Raw genomic sequence first — 27,528 nt, forward strand, 5'->3', positions numbered from 1 at the left:
AGTTCACTAAAAGAGGTCAAGAGGGGCCTGGATGTATTTCTGGTGTGTAATAATATTACAGGCTATAGCTACTAGAGAGGGGTCGCTAATCCAGGGAGTTATTCTGATTGGAGTCCGGAAGGAATTCTTTCCCCTAAAATGAGAAAAATTGGCTCCTACCTCATGGGGGATGGGGGAAGATTTTTGTGGGATAACAGGCTGAACTGGATGGACGGATGTCTTTTTCAGCCTTACAACATGTGTTACTATGACAGGCACATAAACATTGTGTGTTGCATCCCTGTATCATACCTTCTCACGTTTGGACTCCCCACCATCACGGCCCATGATGAGGTAGTTGGTCTTCTTGCTGACATTTCCAGTTACTTTGCCCCCATAGCGCTCTACCAATGACTTGGCCTCATCTCGCTCTATGGACTCCAGGACCCCAGTTATGACAAACGTCAGACCCTCCAAGCAGTTATCTGCCCCCTGACAAGAAATCAGAAATTTCACAAGAATTACAGACATGTCACCGGGAATTCAGGAATGTGTTATAAAAATGACATTCCTGCTGGCTAACACATACTATAGAAATAGTAACCTATTAAGTAGAGACACAGGTAAGTACAGCGCAGGTCTGGTATAGCATGGCTCCAGTACCTCAGCAGGGGATCTGTAATGCATCGATACACAGTGTACAGACGAGGGCTCTACAGACAACATTATGAAGACAATACTAAGGCAAAACGGTGCTGGCTTTTAAAGGGGTGAACACAACTTTTTGGCCCATAAGCTGCATTTTCAAATTCAATACCTAGAACCAGAACACATGTGACAGCATGAAAGTCACAGGAAAAAATCAAGACCTTAAAGGACTTCTCTGGTTACAAAATGAAACATTAGACGACATGGGGCAAATTTGTAATTACTTGGCCAACCCCTTTCGAGAGGTTTTCACCTTGTAAATATTGAGGACTTATCCTCGAGACAGGTCGCCAACAACAGATTAGTGGCGGTCTGACAATCAGCACCCAACCAAATCAACGGTTTGCGGCAGATGCCAGACACACAACACTGGACAGAGCCAGAATCAGAGTACAGAGCAGAAAGGCAACCATGCCCTGTCCACTGTTATGTTTCTGACTCCTGCTGCAAACAATTGACTGGTTGGTTGCTGGGTGTCGGAACCCCACTTATCTGATATTGATGACCTATCTGGGGGTTGCTATGCCAGGAAAGTATTTAAAGGGGTTGTGAACCTCTGGGGGAGGAGAAAGGGGGGGCTGGGAAATGGGTTGGCAACACATCCTTCCTTGGGGAGGCCTATGAAGGAAAGCAACCTTACCCGCTTCCCAGTGCTGGCTCCACGCTCTCTCCGGCCTTGTCTGCTCCACTGTACTCCCAGGGTATAAACTTCCATCTTGATGCCAGTTTGACATTCTTCCCCTTCAGTCATGTCAAATAGTCACATGACACAAGGGGAGAAGGTCACTGCTGCGACCAGCGATTGGCTGCAGCAGTATCTAAATGGAAGCGTACATCTTGGGAGCATAGCATAGCAGCCAAGAGTGGGAAGCAGGTAAGTATGCTTCTCTTCACAGGTCTGCCCAAGAGGGAGGTGTGCCAATCCCCCACAAAAGGTTCACAACCCCTCTAATAGGAAAACCTTGTAAATTGCCAATGTGTCTTACTTACCTGGGGAATCTCCTTGGAACCAAGAGCTTTTGGGCCTTCTCGATTCAGGTAATTCCTATATGCAGTATAATTCCCACGCTTTTTCTCAGAGTCTTCAGGACTGGACTGTGGAGCAAAGAAAACAATCATTTATGAAAACGATAAGAGCTCATTCCGAAGAGCGATGATCATGTGATGGGCGCTGTCCAAAGTAGAACAGGCAGCACACGGACTGAACATTGACCCATTATAGCCAATGGACCAATTCGCATGTCCGACTTTCCACAAGGACCATGGTGAGTGCAGAGAAAGTTCGATTTTCATGCAAGACTTGTCCATTCAGATGAATGGTCTGCAAGAAATAAGGACAGGACATGAACGCCACCCGTGGGCAATCCACTGGAAAGGAAACATTGTCTGTGTTTTGCAGGAGGAACACGGATCAGCTTTACATTGCTCATCAGAATCCCAAATATATTCTGGATTCAAGTCATCTACTCCATAACCAAGAGCACATCGGCACACGACAGAGGGCGACACAATCACCACCAAGATTAATTTCTTTCTGGAATGTTTACTGACGCACATGGACATCATAGTAATACGGCCCCTGTGCTGTATGTTCTTGTATTGATTCAGCAACTCATCTGTTTCCTTAGAAACACAAAATCCATTTATTGGATCAACCTCTGCATGAACCTTGAAGGGAATCTGTCATCACGATTTTGGGCTATTGTGCTGTAGTGCTCCCGACTGCAACTTTTTATTTTCCTACTGCCCCCTGTGCCGAAATACACTGCCAGGACTGCTCCGGTATTTTTGGCACAGCACAACAGTCCTGACTATTTTCAGTGCAGCTTTGTTTGCTGACAGCACTCTGCAGTACTACTCATGTATTACTGGACATAACCCAGAATTGTGGCGACAGATTCCCTTCAACTTATTGACCAGCAGTGCCTCATCATCTACCGAAGTGAATATATATATACTCTGATGGCCAGGACCAACGAAGCGAGCGCATAGGCTTTTTCCTTTTTCTATAATGTGCAAGCATGGCCACTGCTGCTGGATTTTAAGGTGGTCGTAACCATTGAAACGAGCAGCGTATAATGTGATGAAAATATGAATCAAGCCAGCAAAGGAGACAATATGGACAATCACAATCAGGGGTGCACCACCAATGAGGCCAGGTGAGGCACCAGAAAGGGGCAAGAGGGGGGCAGCCGAAGAGCCATGGACAATGAGCGCTTTCATTGTGGCAAAGGGGTTAGGTTAAAAAATTGGCATCGGGGAGTGGAGGGGGGAGCGCCCCTTTTAGTTTTAACCTCAGACAGCAGAAAGGCTAGGTTCACCCCTGGACACAATACATTAGTAAGTACCTTGTATTAACATTCTCTACATGATAAATGTCATTGCCCTTTAAGTGGAAACTGATGACCATATATTGGCACTAAATCGGACCCAAGTTCACAGCCTTCCGTGACGTGTCAATCGTATAAAAGTCATACCTCTGATTTCCGAGATGTTTTCACAGGTGTCACCTCTTCCTTCTTTGGAGATATAACCTTGGTTTTAGTAATCGGGCTCGATATCTCCACCTCCTTTTCCTGAACTTCATCCTTCTTTTTCATTAGAGCTAGCTTGGAGCTGCTCTTGACCGGAGAAGACTTTTCTTTGGCTGAAGATGAACTTTCAGACTGTGCATGTGAAGCCTTTTTGGTCTCCTCTTTTATATCCTTTTCTTTCTTAACTGCTGTTAATGCATCTGACTGGCTTATTGTCCTGGCTACAGAGTAGAAAGGCATTAAAAGGGTTATCCCATGAATAATGTAAAAAAAAAAAAATCTCCCCATTCAATGGATTTATTTTTTTCAGGCTGGCAGCTCACGGTGTGCGTCCTTACTTGTGGTCATGTCGTTTCTGCTGCACTTCCCTCCCCATCACTGCTCAGGGGGCTTGTCCTTTCTGCTGCACTTCCCTCCCCATCACTGCTCACGGGGCTTGTCCTTTCTGCTGCAGCCCTCTCCCCATCACTGCTCAGGGGGCTTGTCCTTTCTGCTGCAGCCCTCTCCCCATCACTGCTCAGGGGGCTTGTCCTTTCTGCTGCAGCCCTCTCCCCATCACTGCTCAGGGGGCTTGTCCTTTCTGCTGCAGACCTCTCCCTATCACTCACTGCTCAGGGGGCTTGTCCTTTCTGCTGCAGCCCTCTCCCCATCACTGCTCAGGGGGCTTGTCCTTTCTGCTGCAGCCCTCTCCCCATCACTGCTCAGGGGGCTTGTCCTTTCTGCTGCAGCCCTCTCCCCATCACTGCTCAGGGGGCTTGTCCTTTCTGCTGCAGACCTCTCCCTATCACTCACTGCTCAGGGGGCTTGTCCTTTCTGCTGCAGCCCTCTCCCTATCACTCACTGCTCAGGGGGCTTGTCCTTTCTGCTGCAGCCCTCTCCCCATCACTGCTCAGGGGGCTTGTCCTTTCTGCTGCAGCCCTCTCCCCATCACTGCTCAGGGGGCTCGTCCTTTCTGCTGCAGCCCTCTCCCCATCACTGCTCAGGGGGCTTGTCCTTTCTGCTGCAGCCCTCTCCCCATCACTGCTCAGGGGGCTTGTCCTTTCTGCTACAGCCCTCACCCTATCACTCACTGCTCACGGGGCTTGTCCTTTCTGCTGCAGCCCTCTCCCCATCACTGCTCAGGGGGCTTGTCCTTTCTGCTGCAGCCCTCTCCCCATCACTGCTCAGGGGGCTTGTCCTTTCTGCTACAGCCCTCACCCTATCACTCACTGCTCAGGGGGCTTGTCCTTTCTGCTGCAGCCCTCTCCCCATCACTGCTCAGGGGGCTTGTCCTTTCTGCTGCAGCCCTCTCCCCATCACTGCTCAGGGGGCTTGTCCTTTCTGCTGCAGCCCTCTCCCTACTCAGGGGGCTTGTCCTTCCTGCTGCAGCTCTCTCCCTGTACCTGTCCCAGCTTCAAACAGTAGCTACAGCCGGTGACAGTTGAAGGATAGAACTGAGCATATATAAGCACCTCAGAGAGGAGGACAATGTGATAAGGAAAAGAAGAAACAGCAGAGGGCGCTATGCAGACACATTTTATCGGTTACCTCACTTGCTATACTACATTTTTAATGACATGCAACTACAAATGTATTCAGATTCAAGTGCCGATTTGAAAAATGTAGAATACTTTTGTCAGAACAACTTCTTTAAGTTGGAGAGGAATTCACACTCCAGTCTTAAAAGGGTATTTCCATCACAGACAATAGGGGCATATCGCTAGGATATGCCCCCATTGTCTGATAGAAGGGGGTCCCACCTCTGGGACCCGCATCTACGAGAACCACCAAGCGCTGCTCCCTGCTGTTCCCATACAAGTGAACGGGAGTGCACCGCACATGCGCAGCCCCCGCTCACATTCATTTCTATTGGGCCAAAGGCTATTAATCGTCAGCCCCACAGAAATGGAAGGCAGCTTCTCGTGCACAATGTGCCCTCCACTACTTTCCTGGCTCCGTTCTCCGTGTAGGTGGTATCCTAGCGATATGCCCCCATTGTCTGTGATGGCAAAACCCCTTTAACTTAAAAAATATATATATATGCTAGAGTAAAAAACACCAAATTTATTAAGAGGAGCAGGCCTTTTAATACATTTGACGCATCTTCTGGGTAGTCTGTGCACCAGAAAATCAAACCTACTCAAGCTCATAGCTGCCATAAACCTGAGCGGTGTGCCTTTTTCTGGTGCAATATTAACCCTTTGTGTACTGCCTGAGGACGAAAGGGAAAGTAAACTTGTTGAGCTGCAGGTGGCCACAATCTTCCGCTAAGTACAGCCCCCCTTTTTATTTTTCTAAGAGGTAGGAGTGACGTAAAAAAATTTGAAGAGTTGCACATTTTTGAGCAAAATGTAGCTTGCGCAAAAATATTTAACTTTTGGACACAACTGACTGGAAAGCTCCAGCAGCAGACTGAGCTGATGTTTTCTATCTAGGGTCACACAGCCCTTGTGGACATGCAATGTATCAAAATTTACAGGTCACTAAGATGACTACAAAAAAGTCTATTTTAGAGCAATAAGTTATTATTACCAGAGAAAAATAACTAAAATGTTAAAAAAAGGATATCTTTTACCATTTTTCAAATTATAAGCTTAAAAGTTCTAAAACCAAATAAAAAATAAATAAAAAAATTATGTGTATAAAAATAATATAAAAAGAAACCTGCATTATTCATGAAAAACACCAAACCACAGCATGCCCTACAAATAATTATAGCTGCCAAACTAACGTGTGCAAAAAATGGCTATGAGGTATCTGGACCTGTTAAAAAAAAATATGTCCCCCCCCTCCAGGTCCCCAGCCTGTCTGCTTCAATGATTTTCCATGCAGCTGTCTGCTCATATTTGGTACCTGAAGGTTTCTCAGACTTTGGGCTTTTTTTCAAGGCTGGAGAGGTCTGCTTCTTTTCACCATTTCTATGTGCCTAAATAAATCATAAAAAAAAAAAAAAATTGTCACTCAAGATTAAAAAGGACCTGCAACCTCTCCGGAACGTCTGTATTAGTAAAGAATTCTGGAGCATTTATTCTTATGACGGTATGTTGTTCTTTTCCTTTGCTATTCCTTCTAGAAGTATACAAATAAGGGTCCAGATGGGTGTTACCTGTTGGGGGTGCTTGCAGTCTGACATTATCCAATCAACGGTGGTGGTGTAAGACTGTGCAGGGACACCCCCCTACTAATACCAAGTTGTACTTTTATTCACATACTTCTAGTAGAAATAATAGAAGAACAGCACAACGTAAGTCATGAGAATAGATGCTCCAGAATTGTTATTACATGGGGAATGCAAGTCGTTACTAAAACATGTCAGGAGAGGTTACAGGTCCATTTTAACATGTGTCTTGATTTAGAATTTGGCCTCTTTCACACAAACGTGTTCGTTCCATGGCCGTATTGCGGATCCGCAATACACGGGCGTCGTTCCGTGAGCATTCCGCATCACGGATGCGGACCTATTCACTTGAATGGGTCCGCAAATCCGGAGATGCAGAACGGAAGCACAGAACGGAACCCTATGGGAGCACTACGGAGTGCTTCCGAGGGGTTTCGTCCCATACTTCCAATCCGCAAAAAGATAGAACATGTCCTATCTATTTGCGGAACATCCGGATCGCGGACCCATTCAAGTGAATGGGTCCGCGATCCGCTGCGGACGGTGTTCGTGCAGCACGAACATGTGCAAGAGGCCTAAATCTGATCAACTAATATGAAAAATATGTCATCTCAATATAAAAATGGAAACTATACTATATAATGATGGCAGGCATACAACAGATGGTTTAATCCAGCCATCACAGGGAACTTATAGAGACAAACATAGAACGTAAACGGCATCTGTCAGCAGATTTGTACCTATGAAACTGTCTGATCTGTTACATGTGCAAATCTGCTGACAGTTGCATGTTAAAGTGATATTCCAGTTTTTGGGTATTGATGAGGATAGTTCAATCAACGTTTGATCAGCAGGGGGGTCCAACATCTGGCACCATCACCAATCAGCTGTATTGGGCAGTGGCTGGTGCCAGAAAGTAAACCATGGACAAAGCCAGAAGCAGAAGACTGTCCACTGTGTAGTGGCTGTGCTGAAAGAGGCTGAGCTACAATACACCAGCATGGCCACTACACAGTGGACAGTCTTCTGCTTCCATCTGACCGGTGGGGGTGCCAGGTGTTCAATAAGGCTGGGTTCACACCTGAGCGTTTTACAGCGCGTTCCTACGCGCTGTAAAACGCCCAACGCCCCAAGAAGTACATGAGCTTCTTTGGGGCGTTTTGTCGCGCGTTCCCGTACATAGACTTTCGCCGGTACAATCGCGCATACAGAGCGCTCCTTTCAGAACGCTCAGGTGTGAACCCAGGGTAAGAGAAAGCTGGAACACCCCTTTGAAGTGTAACTGCCATTTCACTATCAAAAATGAAATTCCTAACATGTGATGCTGAAGGGAAGATATTCATGAAGCTTTCTTTTTCAGCTAATTTTAACTTTTCTGATGTCTGTATTCAGCCCTTAACAACCATATTTCTCTGTGCCTCTATTTCAGCAACTTCCTAAGATGGCCTCTGCTGCTCTTCCTGTGGTGATCTTTGCCCTTCCTTGAGGCCGTCCTGTATTTCCCTCACTTCCCATAAGCCCTTGCTCTCCTCACATGAACTAGCAGGACCAATCAGAACGCAGATAACTTCCCACAGTACCCAGAGCAGTGTGTATTCTCACATACAGCTAACCAGAGACAAGCCCTGCAATTACATTAAATCAGTAAGCATTTATTTTAACCTCTTAATAGCCAGCTGTCCCTCATTCTTTTCCAGACTGACGAGGAAGGGCTGCTTATATCTCTGGTTTAGTACTAGCTAGAAATATGGGCTTTGTATTGTCTGAAAGCTTTCAGACAATACCAGAATGACATAAATCTGTTCAGTACTGAGGAAGATATCCATGACAGAAATCAGGATGCTGTGAATCAAGCTGAAAGTAAAAGCTGATTTTAAAGGCTGCTACCATTGAGAAGATATCACCATCTAAGGCCGAATGCACACGGCATTCAGTTCATACCAGTGTATCACTGTATTGCGGCGGCAGCAGGGAGCACACAGCATCATAGCAACCAATGATGCCGTACGCTCCTGCTCTCAGCAGGAATCCAGGCCGCGGTTCCACAGACCGCTCACGGCCGTGAAAAACGGCCGTGTGCATTTGGCCTAAAGCAGTGCTCCCCCTCAACTTTCTGCCTCAGCCCAGCTCCAGGCTGTCAGGGCCCAGAGCTCATCTCTCTTGTTAATACTGAGAAGACAGACTGCACATGGCAACACTGTGTGATGAGAGCTGCTGAATAGGAAAGTAGCATGCATTTGTGGGAGTTATTAGCAGGTAAAAATGATCAAATTTTAAAGTCACAAAAGCACTTCTACAGCAGGGTGTACTATACCATTAGGGTATAAAAAATGAAACGGCAGTTACACTTTAACAGTTTAAAAAAAAGAAAAAAAGCTGAAATGTAAATGAATAGACAAGCACTCACCATCCACATCACATATTTAAACAAATTAGATAAAAATACTATTAATTTAACACAAATAAAGATAAAAAAATATGTTGAGTGGGACTTGCAAAAATTCCCTTGTGAAATATTTCACTGCACAATGATGGTATTGAGTCAATGTCCTGTTAAAACTTTGCCATTCATATATAAGTAATAAAAACAATTATGGAAAGTTCAAAACAATAACTCATATTAAATCAATACATGTAGAGGGGCCGTTCACACGTTCAGAGTGTATTGCGGAACTGCCATCCCCCATAGAACTGCCGCAATTGCGGACAAGAATAGGACATTTTTTTGTGTGCTCTCCGCATCCCGTTCTGCCTCATTGAGAATGAATGGGTCCGCGCGGAACAGATGCGGACCCATTTGCGGACGTGTGAATTGACCCTAATGCCAATTATGTCACTCTTTCATCGTCTGCAGTAAAGAAATGCTGTAATAAAAAAATGGGTCCATTCATACTATTGGCATATTTAAAAGGATTCGAGGTGTTCCCACCTGTTCCTCAGTGGCCATCTGGTGGAAACAGCTCGAAACGCATCTGGCGCAAATAGAGACCGCAACTGCCCACCATAACCCATTTACATTGTCCATTTATCTGCAAAATCAAGAACAAAAAAGCACTTCAGGACAAACTAAGAAGTTTTTTTCTCCTCACGTTCTGTGTAACACCTATCCAGGCATCACGTAACAAACGAAGTACAAGCTCCGTATCGTGCATCACGGGTCATGCGATGGAGCATCACGTGGGACGCCAGCTTAACCGCGAGACCGCAGGAGTGCGGCCGCTGCACAGAAAGCCGGCACACATACGCCCGACACCAATACGAGGGTGGGCGAGTATACGAGGGACGCCTCTGGTGTAGTTGTTGAAACAAATCTTAAGTGAGTAGAGACATTATCTATATTTGCAAGAAAAAGAAAGGTACTGCCAAACAATCAAAAGAGGATACTTTTAAAAATGCCAATAGTATGAACGGACCCATTATTGATTACAGCATTTCTTTACTGCAGACGATGAAGGAGTGACATAATTAGCATTATACATATATTGGATTTAATATAGGAGTTATTGTTTTGCATCGATTGTTTTGAACTTTCCATAATTGTTTTTATTACTTAGTCAGGTCCATAAATATTGGGACATAGACACAATTCTAACATTTTTGCCTCTATACACCACCACAAGGGATTTGAAATGAAACAAACAAGATGTGCTGTAACTGCAGACTGTCAGCTTTAATTTGAGGGTATTTATATCCAAATCAGGTGAACGGTGCAGGAATTACAACAGTTTGCATATGTGCCTCCCACTTGTTAAGGGGCCAAAAGTAATGGGACAATTGGCTTCTCAGCTGTTCCATGGCCAGGTGTGTGTTATTCCCTCATTATCCCAATTACAATGAGCAGATAAAAGGTCCAGAGTTCATTTCCAGTCTGCTATTTGCATTTGGAATCTGTTGCTGCCAACTCTCAAGATGAGATCCGCAGAGCTGTCACTATCAGTGAAGCAAGCCATCATTAGGCCTCATGCACACGATCGTTGTTGTGTCCCGTGTCTGTTGTTCCGTTTTCCGTGATTTTCTGCGGACCCATTGACTTTCAATGGGTCCGTGGAAAACTCTGCTAATGCACCGTTTGTCATCCGCGTCCGTGATCCGTGTTTCCAGTCCATGAAAAATATAGGGCCTGTCCTATTTTTTTCAAGGACAATGGTTCGCGGACCCATTCAAGTCAATGGGTCAGTGAAAAAACACGGATGCACACACGATTGTCGCCTGGTTCTCCTGTATTTATTGATGATGTGACTGCTGATAAAAGCAGCAGGATGAATATGAAGTGTTTCGGGCAATATTATCTGCTCATATTCAGCCAAATGCTTCAGAACTCATTGGACGGCGCTTCACAGTGCAGATGGACAATGACCCAAAGCATACTGCAAAAGCAACCAAAGAGTTTTTTAAGGGAAAGAAGTGGAATGTTATGCAATGGCCAAGTCAATCACCTGACCTGAATCCGATTCAGCATGCATTTCACTTGCTGAAGACAAAACTGAAGGGAAAATGCCCCAAGAACAAGCAGGAACTGAAGACAGATGCAGTAGAGGCCTGGCAGAGCACCACCAGGGATGAAACCCACCGTCTGGTGATGTCTATGCGTTCCAGACTTCAGGCTGTAATTGACTGCAAAGGATTTGCAACCAAGTATTAAAAAGTGAAAGTATGATTTATGATTATTATTATGTCCCATTACTTTTAGTCCCTTAACAAGTGGGAGGCACATATGCAAACTGTTGTAATTCCTGCACCGTTCACCTGATTTGGATGTAAATACCCTCAAAATAAAGCTGACAGTCTGCAGGTAAAGCACATCTTGTTCGTTTCATTTCAAATCCCTTGTGGTGGTGTATAGAGCCAAAAATTTTAGAATTGTGTCGATGTCCCAATATTTATGGACCTGGCTGTATATATGAATGGCAAAGTTTTAACAGGACATTGACTCAATTCCATCATTGTGCATTGAAATATTTCACAAGGGAATTTCCACTCAACATATTTTTTATCTTTATATGTGTTAAATAAATAGTATTTTTATCTAAAAAGTATTGTTATCTAATTGGTTTAAATATGTGATGTGGACGGCGAGTGCTTGTTTATTTATTTATATTTTGAAATATATGCAATTAACTCAGTGACTGGGTGAGTCACCTTTAAACTAAGCACCCCTACCATAGTCAAATAAGATAGGTGAGCCACTATAATAATTATATAGGGACTGTTAATAGCAGAAATGACCAACTTGTGCGATAACAAAATTGTTAGCACAAAGGTTATTTTTAAACTGATTTCAGTAGACCAGCAATGTCCAAGTGGTGGTACTAATATACCCGACATTATTCTTAAAGGCTATGTACACCTTTTGGGGCATTTTTTTTTTTTTATGATCGCATTGTACTTACTTTGAGCTAAAAATCTTTTTTTTAAATTGGTCTTTATTAAAAATATGGAGTCCTTTTTTTCTGTACAAGGCTGAAATGCTCTAATAGCAGGATCTGCATTTTCACTCTTTTCCGTCAGCCAGCTCACCTGATGGCTCCTTATCTCTGCTCCCTGACATTCTAAATACTCATTATAGCTCAGTTCTTAGCTTACTGGTAAGAATGTGGCTTAAGTAAGTGTTTATGACCTTCGCACAGCTAGACAAACAGTTAACACTTTGTGACAGACCGGCTGAATATTTTTTATAAAGACCAATTGAAAAAATGATTTTTAACCCAAAATGAGCAAAATGCAATCATAAAAAAAAATTGCCTCCGTAGGTGTACACAGCCTTCAAAGTTAAAACAGGGCGATTCAAAATAAATTGTGGCGAATAATATTAAAACAGTTCATAGGCATAAAATAGATGCCAGGAAAAAGATGCTTCAGGGCACTGATGAAATGTCCAAGGAGGTACATTTTCAGGTTTTCACATGGTAAAATAGAAATGGACAGGAAAAATCCAACCTGATCCATTATCCCTGAAGGGCAGTAAACTGGGGTGAGGTACCTTATCTCTAGGTGTATCGTCTATCATGGCCAGTGTTTTCGCAAATTCTTCATCTTCGTGGAGCTGTTTTTCAAACTATGATAAAAAAAAAAAAAAAAAAAAAAAGGCCAATTGTTATCTCATGTAGAAGACACTTTTACACATGGAGTAATCTAAAATTGTGACAACCCTGGTTTCCAGTCCAGGCCTAGGTGATGTTCACGACTGATGGATAAGCGAAGGAGATAACTGATGTCTTATAAAAACAAGGAGGTATCACTTTGTGCAGTGGGTTGGATGCACCCAGAGATGCACTTTTTGATGAAGATGTGCCATGCAGGGCAAATTAGAAAAATGTGTCTAAAGCAATGGCACTCCTAAGACATTCTTTGGGAATCCTGCCCTATAGTGATGACCTGCTGCTGCTACTACACCTTAGAACAGTAATGGCGAACCTATGGTGACAAAGGTGGCACTCAAAGCCCTCTCTGTGGGCACCCGACCCCTGGTGTACCAATATGCCTAAGACTTCTGCTGCCCTTCATCAGCGCAGGGCGCACTATGAACGGCACAGGCAGCGCAGGGCGCACTATGAACGGCACAGGCAACGCAGGGCGCACTATGAACGGCACAGGCAACGCAGGGCGCACTATGAACGGCACAGGCAGCGCAGGGCGCACTATGAACGGCACAGGCAGCGCAGGGCGCACTATGAACGGCACAGGCAGCGCAGGGCGCACTATGAACGGCACAGGCAGCGCAGGGCGCACTATGAACGGCACAGGCAGCGCAGGGCGCACTATGAGCGGCACAGGCAGCGCAGGGCGCACTATGAGCGGCACAGGCAGCGCAGGGCGCACTATGAGCGGCACAGGCAGCGCAGGGCGCACTATGAGCGGCACAGGCAGCGCAGGGCGCACTATGAGCAGCACAGGCAGCGCAGGGCGCACTATGAACGGCACAGGCAGCGCAGGGCGACACTATGAACGGCACAGGCAGCACAGGGCGACACTATGAACGGCACAGGCAGCGCAGGGCGCACGATGAGCGGCACAGGCAGCGCAGGGCGCACGATGAGCGGCACAGGCAGCACAGTATGTACAGCGCAGGGCGCACTATGTATGGCCCAGGCAGAGTATTGAATGTAGTCGGGCTATTATAGCTAAATGATAAAGTACATGGAAGATATACTATTCTGGACTGTAGTGTTCAGGTTACATTGCAGTGTTGGCACTTTGCGATAAATAAGTGGGTTTTGGGTTGCAGTTTGGGCACTCGGCCTCTAAAAGGTTCACCATCACTGCCTCAGAAGGATGCAATTATTTAATATAATGCCACCTATTACAATTCAGAAATACATCACACTTGGCTCAAAGGGCAGCAGACCCTGAAAGTGATTGACGTCACAGATAAGTAGGTGCCTGCTAGGTTTCATCATATGACTCATAAATAAAACCATGTTACCCATTAAAGGCTTAGGCAATGGCTGTAGATCAAGGTCAGCTTGGTTATTTCCTAATCAGGTAGATGGGTTGGAAGAAGAAAATGCAAACAAATCTATTTAAACGATGCCACAACCATGACCTATCCAATAGCTAGGCTGCCGGATGAAGAATGCCCTAGCTCCGGGCCATCTGCCATCAACATCAATACTGAGAACTCAAAGTCCCTGCGAGATGGAAACGTGTTAGTGCTGGCAGGGATTTATCACCTGGAAAATGACACAAGTAAAAAGCCATAATAAATGAGATTAGCCGCAGTTTCCAGTAGGTGCTGTAGTGTTGTTCGATAATACCAGGAGACAGGCATGAGATTTAGCTGCGAGCCCTACCAATATAGATGGAAGCTGCAATTATGTATCTACAGGGGCAGCCTCTGGGCCTCTTGTTTTCCCTGAGATATGCGCCACCATCTCCATCTCCGTACAGTATTATTCCGAAGTTTTGAACAAAGCGACTTTGGATGCTTCATCAGCAGCTATGAAATAAAAAATAGCTCTTGAATCAGCTGCGATTCGATGCAGACGCCTCAATGGTCCCAAGTCTGTGTGACATTGCTGCTCAGCGATGGGATCCAAGGTGGCAGTAATGAGATATGTGACCGAGGAAGCCATAACTGTCTGCAGCAGTCACTGACTACACTGTACATACACACAGGTTGTACTTTGGGACAGGAAATCGGACGGAAAATACGTGGTCAATCCGTTACACTGGGATTTTGACACTGATTTCACCCTCAGCATTGCTAAAAGGTAGAATCCAGACGGGAAATGGATATGATTTGAATTTAAAATTCTGCAACCAGCGCGTGAATGAGAATTGCAAAACTTTGACTTTGCTGCTACTGCAATACCTGCGGATTTAGTACATTCAAATTCTCAATGGTAATTCTGCTGCCTAATTTTACACAACTAATGTCGTTTTTATAATCGTGTCTATATGGACAGAGTCACAAATAGAAACACCATTTCTGGTCTCCATTTAGGACTATGAAAGTTCCCAAAATGTGGCCACTAAGACGGTCACTAGTCTCTGTCCCACCACAAAGAGTGGCCATAAATTATGACCACAATTTTTTGTCACTGATGGAAATACAAACAATGATTCAGCGTGTCTTCATTTTTCGGGGGTCTGCAGGAAAATACTATTCTAATTTAGCCCATATTAAGAATTGTAAAATATTAGAGCCCCCCAGCTGTCATGCACCATTTGTAATCCAGGTGGCTTTAAACAGGTTTTTAACAAACCCCAACACAGTGTTGTACCTGTTCAAAAACTCACACTTACCCGCTCCCCACAGCTTCATTCCGGCCCCCTTCAGCGGCCTTCTGGTCCCCATTCTGTAAACTTCTGGATGGAGAGACTAGTTTTAAAGGTGACTTGTCCCCAAGAAACACATGACCGAGCAGTGATGTTCCACTTGTGGACTTGTCCCCACCGAGGCTAGTCATTGGCTGTAGCCCCTGTCCATCCAAAGCTTCACAGGACGGTGGCTGGAAGACCACTGAAGGGAGATGGGACAAAGCACCGTGGAGAAGGGGAGTATACGTTTTTTCAACCAGTACAACACTGTGCAAAAACTGTTAAAAAATTCCCAAAGCTGGACTACCCCTTAAAGGGCATCTGTCAGCAGATTTGTCCCTATGACACTGGCTGACCTGTTACATGTGCACTTGGCAGCTGAAGGCATCTGTGTTGGTCCCATGTTCATATGTGCCCGCTGATGTGCCCGTCTTAATATATGCAAATAAGCCTCTAGGAGCAACGGGGCGTTGCTTTTGCACCTAAAGGCTCAGCTCTCTGCAGCTGCCGCACCCTCTGCACTTTGACAGGACGAGACAGTGTAAACCTCATTACTGTCTGGTCCTGTCAATCTAAGTGGAGATGGCGCAAATTAGGGATTCTTCTTAAGATTCTGCATTATCAGGATTTCCAAATGCACTCTTCATGTGAACACGGCTAGAAATAATTTCCCATATTATGCTGTTCTTACAAAACAACTACTCACTGCTTCATCCTCAGCAAGTTGCAGCTCTCTAGCAATAGCTTCATCATCCATCATAGAGTCATCTGTGCTTCTACGAGGCTGTTAGAAAAAAAAAAATAATATGTAAAATGCAGTTGACTGGATTTCTAGATATTGATTACCTATCCTAAGGACAGGTCATCAATACAAGATTGGTGAGGTTCCGGGACCCAACACCACCTCCAATGACCTGTTCTCAACAACTGCAGGAACTAAAACTAACAGAGAGGATGGAGCTGGAACCAGACAGCTCCATACACCATGTAGTGGACATGCCTGGGTACTGCAGCTCAATCATTCATTTGATTATCTGAGAAAAACGGATTGGTGAGGGTGTTATGTTTTGGACCACCACCAATCTGATATTAATGACCTTTACTATGGATAGATCATCACATCTATAACACAGACAAACCCTTTAAAAACCAAACTCAAAGTGACTTGTATCCTGTTAAGGGGGGTTGTCTCAGAATGGCAACTTATCGCCTATTCAAAGTATATTAGGTCAGTCCGCTGAATGACCAACAATCACAAGAACGAGAGTCTTGTATACCCGATTTGAAGGGAAAAGCCAACAAGAATGTGCAATGTCATTCAATTAAAAGTCTATGGGTCTGTCCACAGAAAGGTAATAAGTTGTCATTCTGGGAAGACACTTTAATAGTGTAATTAAAGGGGTTATCCCACTATTTGTAACGGATGACCTATCCTCTGAATAAGGCATCAGCCATTGATTGGTGGGGGTCCTGCGAGTGCTGCTGCCTTCTCACTGCTTCCCCCCAGCCAGTGACGTCACGACCACGTGGCCTGGGTGCAGCTCAGTCCCATTCCAGTAAATACCCCCAGGCCACGTGACAGATGGTCGTGATGTCACTGGCCCCAGGGTAAGCAGCGAGAAGGCAGTGACGCCTAAAGGGGTGCCGGGCCTTCTCAAACAGCTGATTGGCGGGTGTCCCGGGTGCCTGACCCCCACCAATCTAACACTGATGACCTATCCAGAGGATAGGTCATCACTTACAAATACAGTGGTAACTCAAGTTACAATATTGATTGGTTCCAAGATGACCATTGTACATTGAAACCATTGTAACTTGAGTAATCGGCTCCAAAGGCTTAAAATGTCATCCAAGAGGAGAGAAAATTAAGATTTAAGAAAAAATAAGCAGATAACTAAGACAGATCAAATAAGTCCTTACATATAACAGTCAGGAACAGCTGCTAACTACTCCAGCAACTAATACAGCTAGTTTACCAGAGAAGTAGCCTTCATTGGTTGGATCTGAGCCTGAGACATTGTATGTTGAGTCTGGTTTCAAATTACGACGGGTCAGAAAAGTCCTTTGTATGTTGAAAATATTGACTCCTGAGGCCACTGTAGTTGGACCACCCCTTCTAATAGAATTGACTTACTTCCTCTTTCTTGGTTTCCACAAGCTTCTTGTGAGAACGCTTGACGCTCCCCATTCCAAAGAAATCTATCGCCGATGTACACACCCGTTTTTCTGGCGTTTTAACTTTGGCTGGTACACGGGTTTTGTTACTAGTGACAGGAGACTTTGAAGGAGGAGAAACAGCAGCAGTTCCATTTTCTTTAGGTTTCTTGGGCTTTTTCAAAACAGCAAAGTCTTCCTCATCTGAAAGGAGAATAAAGCTTCAGATTATCCTCAGGTGGCACGCACTGGACAGAGGGATAACCTCCCGAGTGGCCAGGTAGTTGAACCTGGCCCCATATAACTAAATGTTGGCCAGCTCATGGGTATGGGGTGTTCTGACTTCCCCACTACATGTCAGGCAGGTACGATTTTATTATGCTAACCCTTGGATCTCTAAGATCATCATCGTAGAAGTCTGGAGGCAGCTTTCTCCCTACTGGGAACACGTGCATGCTTGGACTAGCCAAGGGTGTATATCAGGAGGGAACAGATGTTGACAGCTATCTAAAGTGCCTTAATCTTCAATACTTGTACTGGTTAGCCCAATATACAGCTACCACAAAGAAGATACTACATCTGTGCCTGCAGTCCATGGAGACCTCCTGATATAACTTTTTAATTATGACCTGGAAGAGAAAGCTAGCAAGACCTGATGTGGCTGAAAAACAACAAGAAAATAGAAAGAGTCAACCGCTTAACATCTCATACACTGGAGTGGACCCATTTTCCATGCAAAAACATCAATTTTCTATCCAGAGGGGTGAGTTGTTGTTTTTTTAAGGAGGGGGGGGGGGGGCAGAATAATGATAATGTATGAAGTAATATTGTGATCCATCAACCCAGTGATTAATATTGGCCATGATATCTTAATTAATGACGCATCCCTGACAGATACATGTAATGGTCTCCTCGGGCTTTCCACCTTGCCTGCAATATTAGATCAAGGTGCCAGCGGACAGGGAGAGAAGCGAGAGCTCCGCAACCATGGGAGATCAATGGTTTAATATAGGAAGCTATGAAGTGCTAGAAGACGGAATTAATACAAATTAGACCCTGAGCCGCCAAATGCTGCACTATAGTCAGCCGCTTCCCCTCCATAACGTGAAGTGAATGTAACAAAGAGGCTATTCTGTCTGGAACTAATGCACATTAGGGTCCACACACGTCCGCAGCGTATTGCGGATCTTTTGTCTCAGACTCGGGACGTTTATGTTGAATGTCACTTTACTGACAGAAACCTGCTATTTAGCTCATATATATTTATATTTAGATAAAAAAAAAATATATATATATTTATATTTAGATAAAAAAAAAAAAAAATATATATATATATATATATATGTCTCCTGTTTTATTACTTACCTATCACTTGTTCCCACAACAGGTTGGTTTTTCTTTCCATAAATGTGACTTTTTGACAAAAAGTCGCATCTTTATGCCATAAATGCGACTTTTTACACAAAACACCACAGTAAAAATAGCCGTTGGTAACTCTGGATGAAGATACAAGATCTCCACGAAAGAAGAGACCGCCGACGCTTTCTAAAGAATGGACATAATTCATGGGGACTCTCTCGGGCTGCAGTCATCTGGGGTCTTGCGAGTTAAACCTTTCTAGTTTCAGGTACCCGGAGCAGCAAAGGAGCGACTAAGTTCTTTGATCTCCCCCCTGTAATATACTGGATAAATAGAGGATCCAGTAGGTTCACTTAGAACCGGACACTTGATTAATCTGTTATAATTACAGTTTAGGCTACTTTCACACTAGCGTTCGAGCGGATCCGCTCATATTAATGCAGATGGAGGCTCAGTTCAGAACGGATCAGTCTGCATTATAACTTAGAAAAATTTCTAAGTGTGAAAGTAGCCTGAGCGGATCCGTTCAGACTTTACATTGAAAGTCAATGGGGTACGAATCCGCTTGAAGATTGAGCCATATGGTGTCATCTTCAAGCGGATCCGTCCCCATTGACTTACATTATAAGTCGGAACGGATCCGCTCGCCTCCGCAAGGCCAGGCGGACACCCGAACGCTGCTTGCAGCGTTCAGGTGTCCGCTCACTGAGCGGAGCGGAGGCTGAGCGCTGGCAGACGGATGCATTCTCAGTGGATCCGCCTCCACTGAGAATGCATTAGGGCCAGACGGCTGCGTTCAGGGCCGCTTGTGAGCCCCTTCAAACGGAGCTCACGAGCGGACACCTGAACGCAGGTGGGAAAGTAGCCTTAATCCGTTAGTTAGTTTAATGGTTAAAACCTTTACAGTATATTTACCGTCTTTTCCCCTTACATTTTTTAACAGTTTTATTTATTTAACGATGACATTCGTATTTTTTTTACTCTTTGTATCGAGGATACTAATATGGTTTTCACTATCTCTAGTATTATTAATACTAAAGGACTTAATAGCCCTTTCAAAAGATCAATGTTTTGGAAGGAAGCAAAACTATTAAAATCCGATATCATATGCGCCCAAAAGACTAAAGAGGATACTTTTAGATTGCATCACAAGAACTTCACTAATATTTTTACCGATCCAGCCACAGGGAAGAAAAAAGGGGTAGCAATAGCGAATAAAAATAACGGAGCTTTTCAACTCGTTAAAGAAAGAAGTAACGGACCAAGACGGAAGATGTATTATTCTCGTTTGCAACAATAATAATAAAATATATACACTAGTCACCATATATGACCCTAATTAGGGTACTTTCACACTTGCGTTATTCTTTTCAGGCATAGAGTTCCGTCAAAAGGAACTCTATGCCGGAAAATAACTGATCAGGCATATCCCAATGCATTCTGAATAGATAGAAATCCGTTCAGTTTGCATCAGTATGCCTTCCTCTCAGTCACTGTCAGGCATTTTGGCCGGACATAATACCGCAGTATCCTGCGGTATTATGTCCGTCCAAAATGCCTGATCTCAGTCGCCGGATCAGGCATTAATTCCCATCGACTTGCATTAGTGCCGGATCCGTCTACAAATGCTGTTGGTTGTCACACTGATCGACGGATCCGGCAGGCAGCTCCGACGACGGATCACACTAACACTAGTGTGAAAGTACCCTTACCAACAACTTCCCTTCATTAAAGATTTATTATCAAAGATATCCAGCATAAAACAGGGGTCATTGCTTATTTGCAGAGATTTTCATTTATCCCCGCTACCCATTATGGATAAATCCAGATTTTAGACACTCATCCCCATTTGCACAGCCTCTCCTATCAGAAGATCTGTACAATACGCGGAGAGTGCTCCGTGCCTACGAGCGTGGCTACACATTCTACTCCCATCCACACAAACATGCTCAAGAATTGACCTCATTATGGTAGATAAATGGTTATTGCAAAAAATTCAAATAGCCAGCATTGGTTCAATAATATAGTCAGCCCATGCACCAGTGTCATGCCAAATGTCAGACTTTAAAGGGATTCTGTTATGACATTTTTAGGCCTATAACCTAAACATATGGCCAGGTCCGTCAAAATAGCATGAATCCGAAACTTAGGCTACTTTCACACTAGCCTTCTGAACAGCCTGCCGGATCCATGCTGCCGCTAGTACACGCGTTCCGCTGAACGTGCACTCTGGCCCCATTCACTATAATGGGGGGGGGGGGGGGGGTGCGGAGGTCCGGCCGGAGCACGGCAATACGACATGTCCGGCGGCACGCGGTGACAAGCGGCAGCACGGACCCGGCAGGCTGTTCACCCGGCGAAACAGCCTGTTGGAGACGGCTGCCGCTAATGTGAAGGTAGCCTTAGATTCCTTTCCATATGAGATCAGAACGGTGATCACTCCTGTAATAATTAATGTCAGATTAAAAAAATCGCTAGCTACTGGAAGAAATCCAATCCTCCTCCGTTCTCATTAATCATACCCATCAGCGAATGGCTCGTCAGAGAAACTAATAGCTTCTTCCATGAACAAAATACCCCAGTTCATCAAGAAATGGAGTGTATGGCCTAACTTCTCCTTGAATAAAATCTCTCTACAATACTGAGACGTGTATAAACAAGAACAGAGGTTACGGTAGCCATCTGTACCAAACTCATGGTAAGGTCACCTATTTTAGTTTCTCCCTCCCTTTTGTTACTTTATATTCCCTCCTTTTTATTATTACTTTATATACCTTGTGATTATTTTTCAGCCTCATTTGAATAGGTTGTCTATTGACAATGAATATAATGTTCTGCATATGATTCAATGACAATGCATCTCTGTTCAAACATAGGACAACTTTACTGATTGTTAAATGTTTTTTGATAAAACAAAAATAATGTCAAAATAAAAAAAAATGGTAATAGAATAAGAAAAAAATAGTCACTGTCCAGAACACCCTTCGCTGCAGCACCAATGCAACAGTCATGTTGGCTGCAGAGATGATGTGCTGGTATACAGCATGAGACCACTGAGGCCAGTGGTTGGCTGCAGCAGTCACAGCAGCATATGAGCAGGTCCAGCTGGGAGGATCAGAGCGGCGGTGCTGAAACAGAGGGTATTTGGGACGGTATGTAGGTATTTTTTTTGTCAATCCCTTTATAAAAAAAAAAAAAAAAAAAAAAAAAAGAGGGGGGGGTTTCGGCTTCTGTGGAGCCAGAACCAAGCAGAGAGGACCAGGTTATGGTTTTCTCCACAGGTCCCGTGTGGGAGTCTGAAGGAATAGTTTTCAGCTAAAATCTGAAGTCTGGGCACCTTTACACTGCAGCTGTTCTCAGTTTTTATGTACGGTATGTATATTAAAGGACACCTATCATTTTCCTAAACTTCTGACATGTCAAAGTGAGATAGTATTGATCCGTGGGGGGCTGCACACTGCACTTTCGGTTCTATCCAGAGCTACTTAAAAAGCAGAGCACGGCTTCATACACAGCATATGGATATATTAAAAGGGGTTTTATACTGATGACCTATCCTCAGAACAGCTTATTAAATGTAATCGGTGGGGGACAGATTCCCAAATATCTACTGTTAGAAAATGCCACGGCCTCTCCAGAGGTCAGCGACATCACTTCATCAGTCACACGGCCGAGGCTGAGCTCCGTTACAAAGAACAGCCGCTATCCAATGCACGGAGCTATGCTTGGTAAGCTGCGAGGAGGCCGTGACACTCACCGGAGCAGCAGGGGGTCCCCGGGGTCAGACCCCCACCCATCACATACTGATGACCTATCCTGAGGATATGTTGATATTAAAAACTCTGAAAACCCCTTTAATTGCAGCCTCCAAAAGTATAAGGCTGAACAAACTGTATATTTAGAGCATACACATTCAATAAATGTTCCCCAATCATGACAAGCGGAGAGGCGAAGCAGCGTCCTTGTGTACGTCATATCTCCGGTGAAATCACAGCCACAGGGCTCCTTTGTGGCATCTAAATAGATGGAAATGATATAAAACCTAAACACGTATATTGTACGTTCATAAATATATGAAACCTGGATATTAAAAAAAAAAAAAAAAAAAAAAAAAAAACACACAACACAGCAGTACTACCTGTGAATATTAGATTATGTTCATACGCTCCCGCCTACTGAGCGCCACCCAAGGCCATGATAAAATCATGCGATGAGACAGAATACGCCTGGAAGGGGTTACTTCCTTTGACATAACGCTGCATGTCATACAGTATATTGGCAATAAGCAAGAACAAAAATAATTGTGAAGACCCAGCAACATTACACTATAACCAATGCACGCAGAAAGAACTCTGAAAAAGCCGCACACGATCAAATACAGTACATTATTTAAAAAAGTTAGACCCTTCACCCACAGTTAGGTAAGAGTAACCTTGAGCTAATAACCAGCAAAACAGATCCACCCCTGCACCGCCAGACAACCTTGACCAGTGCCCAGCTCCCGTTAGCTAATCACTATCGGGATTAACCCTGAGAATCACACGCTGGGAGCATGCAATGAAGACAGGCCAGCAAACACCGCACATTACTATGAAATAACCTTGAAAAAAAAAAAGGCACGCCACACTATAGAGCGGTGGAACGTCAGACCAAGGCCATGGGAAAGCTGGACTTTTATGGCTTGTTCACATCGCCATGGGGTTTTCTAGATTTCTGTTCTGTCAGAGGAAAATGGAAAAAGGGACTGAACGACGGATACAAATAGAACACCTTCCATTTCCGTCCATCACTCATATTAAGGCCTCATGCACAGGGCTGTTGCCGTATTGCGGCCTGCAAACAGCGCACCCCGCATCCCATTCACTTGAATTGGTCCGCAATCCGAAAGGTCGGTGCGGAAGGGAGGCACGGATCGGAAGCCCACAGAAGCACTCCGGGTTTCAGTCTGTGCCTCCGCACCGCAAAAAAGTAGTGCATACACAACTTTTTTGCAGTGCGGACTGTCAGACGCGGCGCCAAAGGCCTCTTGCACAAAACCGTATCAGTTTTGCAATCCTGACCGTGTACATGCGGACAGTTTCCTGTAGAAATGACCTATCCTTGTCCAAAAAACAGACAACAGAAGAACATGTTAAAAAAAAAAAATGTTTTTATTTTATTTTATTTATGACGAGGAATTCCATGCCTCCTCTGGCAGGCCTTATGAAGACTGGCATAGCACATGCCGCTCCTGATAAATCAGGGCCTTAGTGACTATAAATGCATGAAATAATTCAGCTTTGCAGATCTCCTAATTTAAGAGGACGCCGCAGATTAGTAAAAAGGGTCTGCGTTATTACCCTCATGGAAACAGCACCTCTCCTCGTTCATGGGCTCTTCAGCCCTATCCACGGCTTGTGTTTCTGGGTAGAAGAGCAGATCCTTTTTTTTTCCTGAACAGGGTGCATTTACAAGGCCGTAAGCGTTTTGCGGTCCGCACATGGCCGGCGCTATATAGAGAATGCCTATTCTTGTCCGCAACCGCAGACAAAAATAGGACATGCTCCATATTTTTATACTTTCTAAAACCAATACCTGGCATTGTAGGTCAAGTTTACGTCTACGCGTTTCGCATACGCTGCTCCATTGCGGCGCTGTTCCCCCCCCCCCCCCCTTCTGTTTTGCCGCCCTGTATGCTAATTAATAGCATCGGTACAGGGAGAAGGAGACAGAAACATTTCTAAAGGGGCGTCCCCTACTCCCTGTGAACTGTCCAGGTCACCGTCAGGGAGAAAGTGAGAAGTTTTTTTCTGAATGGCTGCGACGCCAACCGCTGCAATTGGACCGCTCCGCAGCCAAGGAGATGTAGACGCCCCCTGAGAAACGCGGCCGTCTACTCCTCCCTGTACCATTGCTATTGATTAGCATACAAGGTGGCAAAACAAAAGTGGGGCACAGCGGGGCAACGGAGCAGAGTATGAGGGGGGAAAAAATAGCGATATCACATCTCCTAATCTTGGCCTACAGGTATTGATTTTAGAAAGTGCAAACTGATGAAAGGCCCCCCTTTAAAGGGCTGTTCCCACCTGGAAGTTATACAATCACTAGTATAATCAGTGGGTAGGGGACCTCCTGTCCGATCCATCAGTGCCACAGCAGCACCACAACCATCTTCTGTACGGGGAACTGCCACACAGATCCATCCAGTCTAGTGATTGTAGCCCAAAATTCTCCGGATCAGAGTTGGTCTCAGAAGTCAGACCTCAACCGATCAGAAACTAATGTAATAGCCATAAGATATGGAGACATCCCTTTAAAGGGCTTCTGTCACCCCATTAAACCGTTTTTTTGTTTTTTCTTTACTAATAATCCCTACACTGCGATCTCATCATACATAAGCTAATTAATGATTTTCGTTCAGTAGAATTTGTTAAAAATCGATTTTTGAAATATGTAAATTACCTTGCTACCAGCAAGTAGGGCGGCTACTTGCTGGTAGCAGCCGCATCCTCCGATGGTAATGACGCCCCCTCTGCTTGTTGATTGACAGGGCCAGCGGACGGGATCTTTCTCTGCTGGCCCTGCCTGTTTTGATTCAATATCTGGCACCTGCGCCGCGGCCGTACCTCTCTTCAATCTGCGCAGGCGCACTGAGAGGCGGCCACTCACTCGGCCGCTCGCTCCTCAATGCGTCTGCGCCGGGTGTAGATGTGACGTCATCGGCGCAGGCGCATTGAGGATGGAGCGGCCGAGCGAGTGGCCGCCTCTCAGTGCGCCTGCGCAGATTGAAGAGAGGTACGGCCGCGGCGCAGGCGCCAGATATTGAATCAAAACAGGCAGGGCCAGCAGAGAAAGATCCCGTCCGCTGGCCCTGTCAATCAACAAGCAGAGGGGGCGTCATTACCATCGGAGGATGCGGCTGCTACCAGCAAGTAGCCGCCCTACTTGCTGGTAGCAAGGTAATTTACATATTTCAAAAATCGATTTTTAACAAATTCTACTGAACGAAAATCATTAATTAGCTTATGTATGATGAGATCGCAGTGTAGGGATTATTAGTAAAGGAAAAAAAAAAAAAAAAACACGGTTTAATGGGGTGACAGAAGCCCTTTAAGTTCACCAATGTAAACTACATAACATGAAGACAATGGCCATTACTCTCTGCTCCATAGTCTATGAACGCACGGGATGTACAAAACAGACGACGATAGTAAAAGGCTATCAGCATAATAAAATCAGCCCCCGAGTGATGAACAAATATGCTGTCCTGTTACCGCAGTCTAGGCAAACATGAATATACTGTCGGCTACAATGAAAAGATGGGGATGGGGCCCTGAAGCACCGGGAAATAACAATACATGCAAACAGACGTTAAAGGGAGCGCCCTGTAAAACACACACGTTAGTAGCCATTCGCAATGCAAACCATTAAACAGCATACGATCTTTTGAAGTTTAAGATGGTAGCTTAGGCCGGGCCATTTCCTACAAGGTAAGGCTACACATGAAGGCAGACAAAGCAGACTGATTGGGGAGAGGAGTCAAGGAACGGTTTAAAATCCTATTAAGAGAAGCTTCTCTGTCTAGTTAAACACGTAATAAAAGCCCTGTGCTAGAATACTCCTTTATACGGCCGGGCTGACGCAGCGTTTGTCTGGTTAGATATTACACCTACAAAATACACTCAGCGCATCGCCTCTCCTCGCTGCAGAAGATGGGGGTCAATGGGAAGTCTGAGCCCAACTCCAGTCCTTCTCCTGCCGCACGGATAGCGAGTGCTTCTATCTCCTCCTTTTAGCAATCGCCAGGGGTCTCAGCACTCGGACCCCACAGATCAAAACCTCTGATATGTCGTTATGGCATAACAACATTTGTTTTAGGAGCAGGTTCAGGTACTTTAAAGTGTAACGTGCCTATTATTACTATACAGTACAACATGGTCGAGATTTGCCAATTGTTGGTCACCTAAAAGGGGTTATCTGACCTTGGAGACTACACCCACTTTAGTCCGGATCTGTGCCCCCGAACATAAAACAAGGAAGACTCCCCTGTTTGCCAACCCCTTTAAACCTAGACAATCACTCCTGCCTGATAATTGCCCTGTGTAAAGGCACTTTCACACGGACCAATAATCAGGCCAATTATCAGGGACGAGCATTTGTATAGATGCTTGTCCCTGAAATATGGCTTGTGCAAAAGAGACCGGTGATCACCTGAGCAAACGATCGTTCATCAGATGATCCGGTCGTTGCTGGCATCAAAAATCGTTTCTATGCAGCAGATTGTGCTGTCTAATCAGCGATCTGCTGCCCAGGAACAATTATCTTCGGTGAAGACGAGCAATCGCAGCAGCAATCCCTTATCCTCATACAGAGGAGATGAGGGCTACATGTAAATGCAGCTCGCACCTCCACTGACTAGCAGGCAATTATTGGGAACAGATGAGCCCGATAACTGCCTGGTGTGTCGGCCTGTGTAAAGGAGCCTTTCTACAGATTTCTTCTGGTATGGAGAAGGTTTTACTTTCTGACGAGTCCTTGTGCTTGAGTAGTGAAGTACACGATGCCATCTGCTCTAAGCACTGAGGTAATAGCACATAAACCACAGAACTATTCAGTGCATCCATTACAGGAGGGATTATTGACTTTACCGGCCTGAGGTCAGTGTCTAAAAGACGAGCACGCAGCCAGTGTAAATAATAACCAAGGCCGTGGCGTCACCGAAGGTTGTGTGATTGACAAACAGGAGAAACACTAACCAACATCAAAAACCTGATATATTAAAAGATATACATGTCTAATACATTTATTTTATTATTCTAGACTACCTGATAATACAAGACCTAGGATGGGTCTCGGAGGTCTTGTCTCATCTAAGGGAGCTTTCACATGGTGTTATTTTGATACCGGCAGGCAGTTCCAGCGTGTAAAAACGGAAAGCTTGTTTTTCCGGAGCCCTTA

At 44.8% G+C, this 27,528-nt stretch overlaps 1 protein-coding gene across 3 annotated transcripts in view; it reads right to left on the bottom strand.

Annotated features, from left to right (window-relative positions):
- RFC1 (replication factor C subunit 1) overlaps window positions 1-27,528 on the bottom strand; it is an 80,995-nt gene that overhangs the window by 28,417 nt on the left and 25,050 nt on the right. For all 3 annotated transcript variants that reach the window (XM_044298349.1, XM_044298341.1, XM_044298332.1), the window contains exons 5-11: window positions 17,213-17,436; window positions 15,785-15,862; window positions 12,299-12,373; window positions 6,054-6,126; window positions 3,165-3,442; window positions 1,678-1,782; window positions 292-471 (exon numbers count right to left, since the gene is read on the bottom strand). In XM_044298349.1, the coding sequence (XP_044154284.1) occupies window positions 292-471; window positions 1,678-1,782; window positions 3,165-3,442; window positions 6,054-6,126; window positions 12,299-12,373; window positions 15,785-15,862; window positions 17,213-17,436 (1,013 nt within the window). The remainder of the gene's footprint in view (window positions 1-291; window positions 472-1,677; window positions 1,783-3,164; window positions 3,443-6,053; window positions 6,127-12,298; window positions 12,374-15,784; window positions 15,863-17,212; window positions 17,437-27,528) is intronic.

This window comes from Bufo gargarizans, chromosome 1 (assembly GCF_014858855.1).
Source record: "Bufo gargarizans isolate SCDJY-AF-19 chromosome 1, ASM1485885v1, whole genome shotgun sequence".
Classification (NCBI taxonomy): Eukaryota; Metazoa; Chordata; class Amphibia; order Anura; family Bufonidae; genus Bufo; species Bufo gargarizans.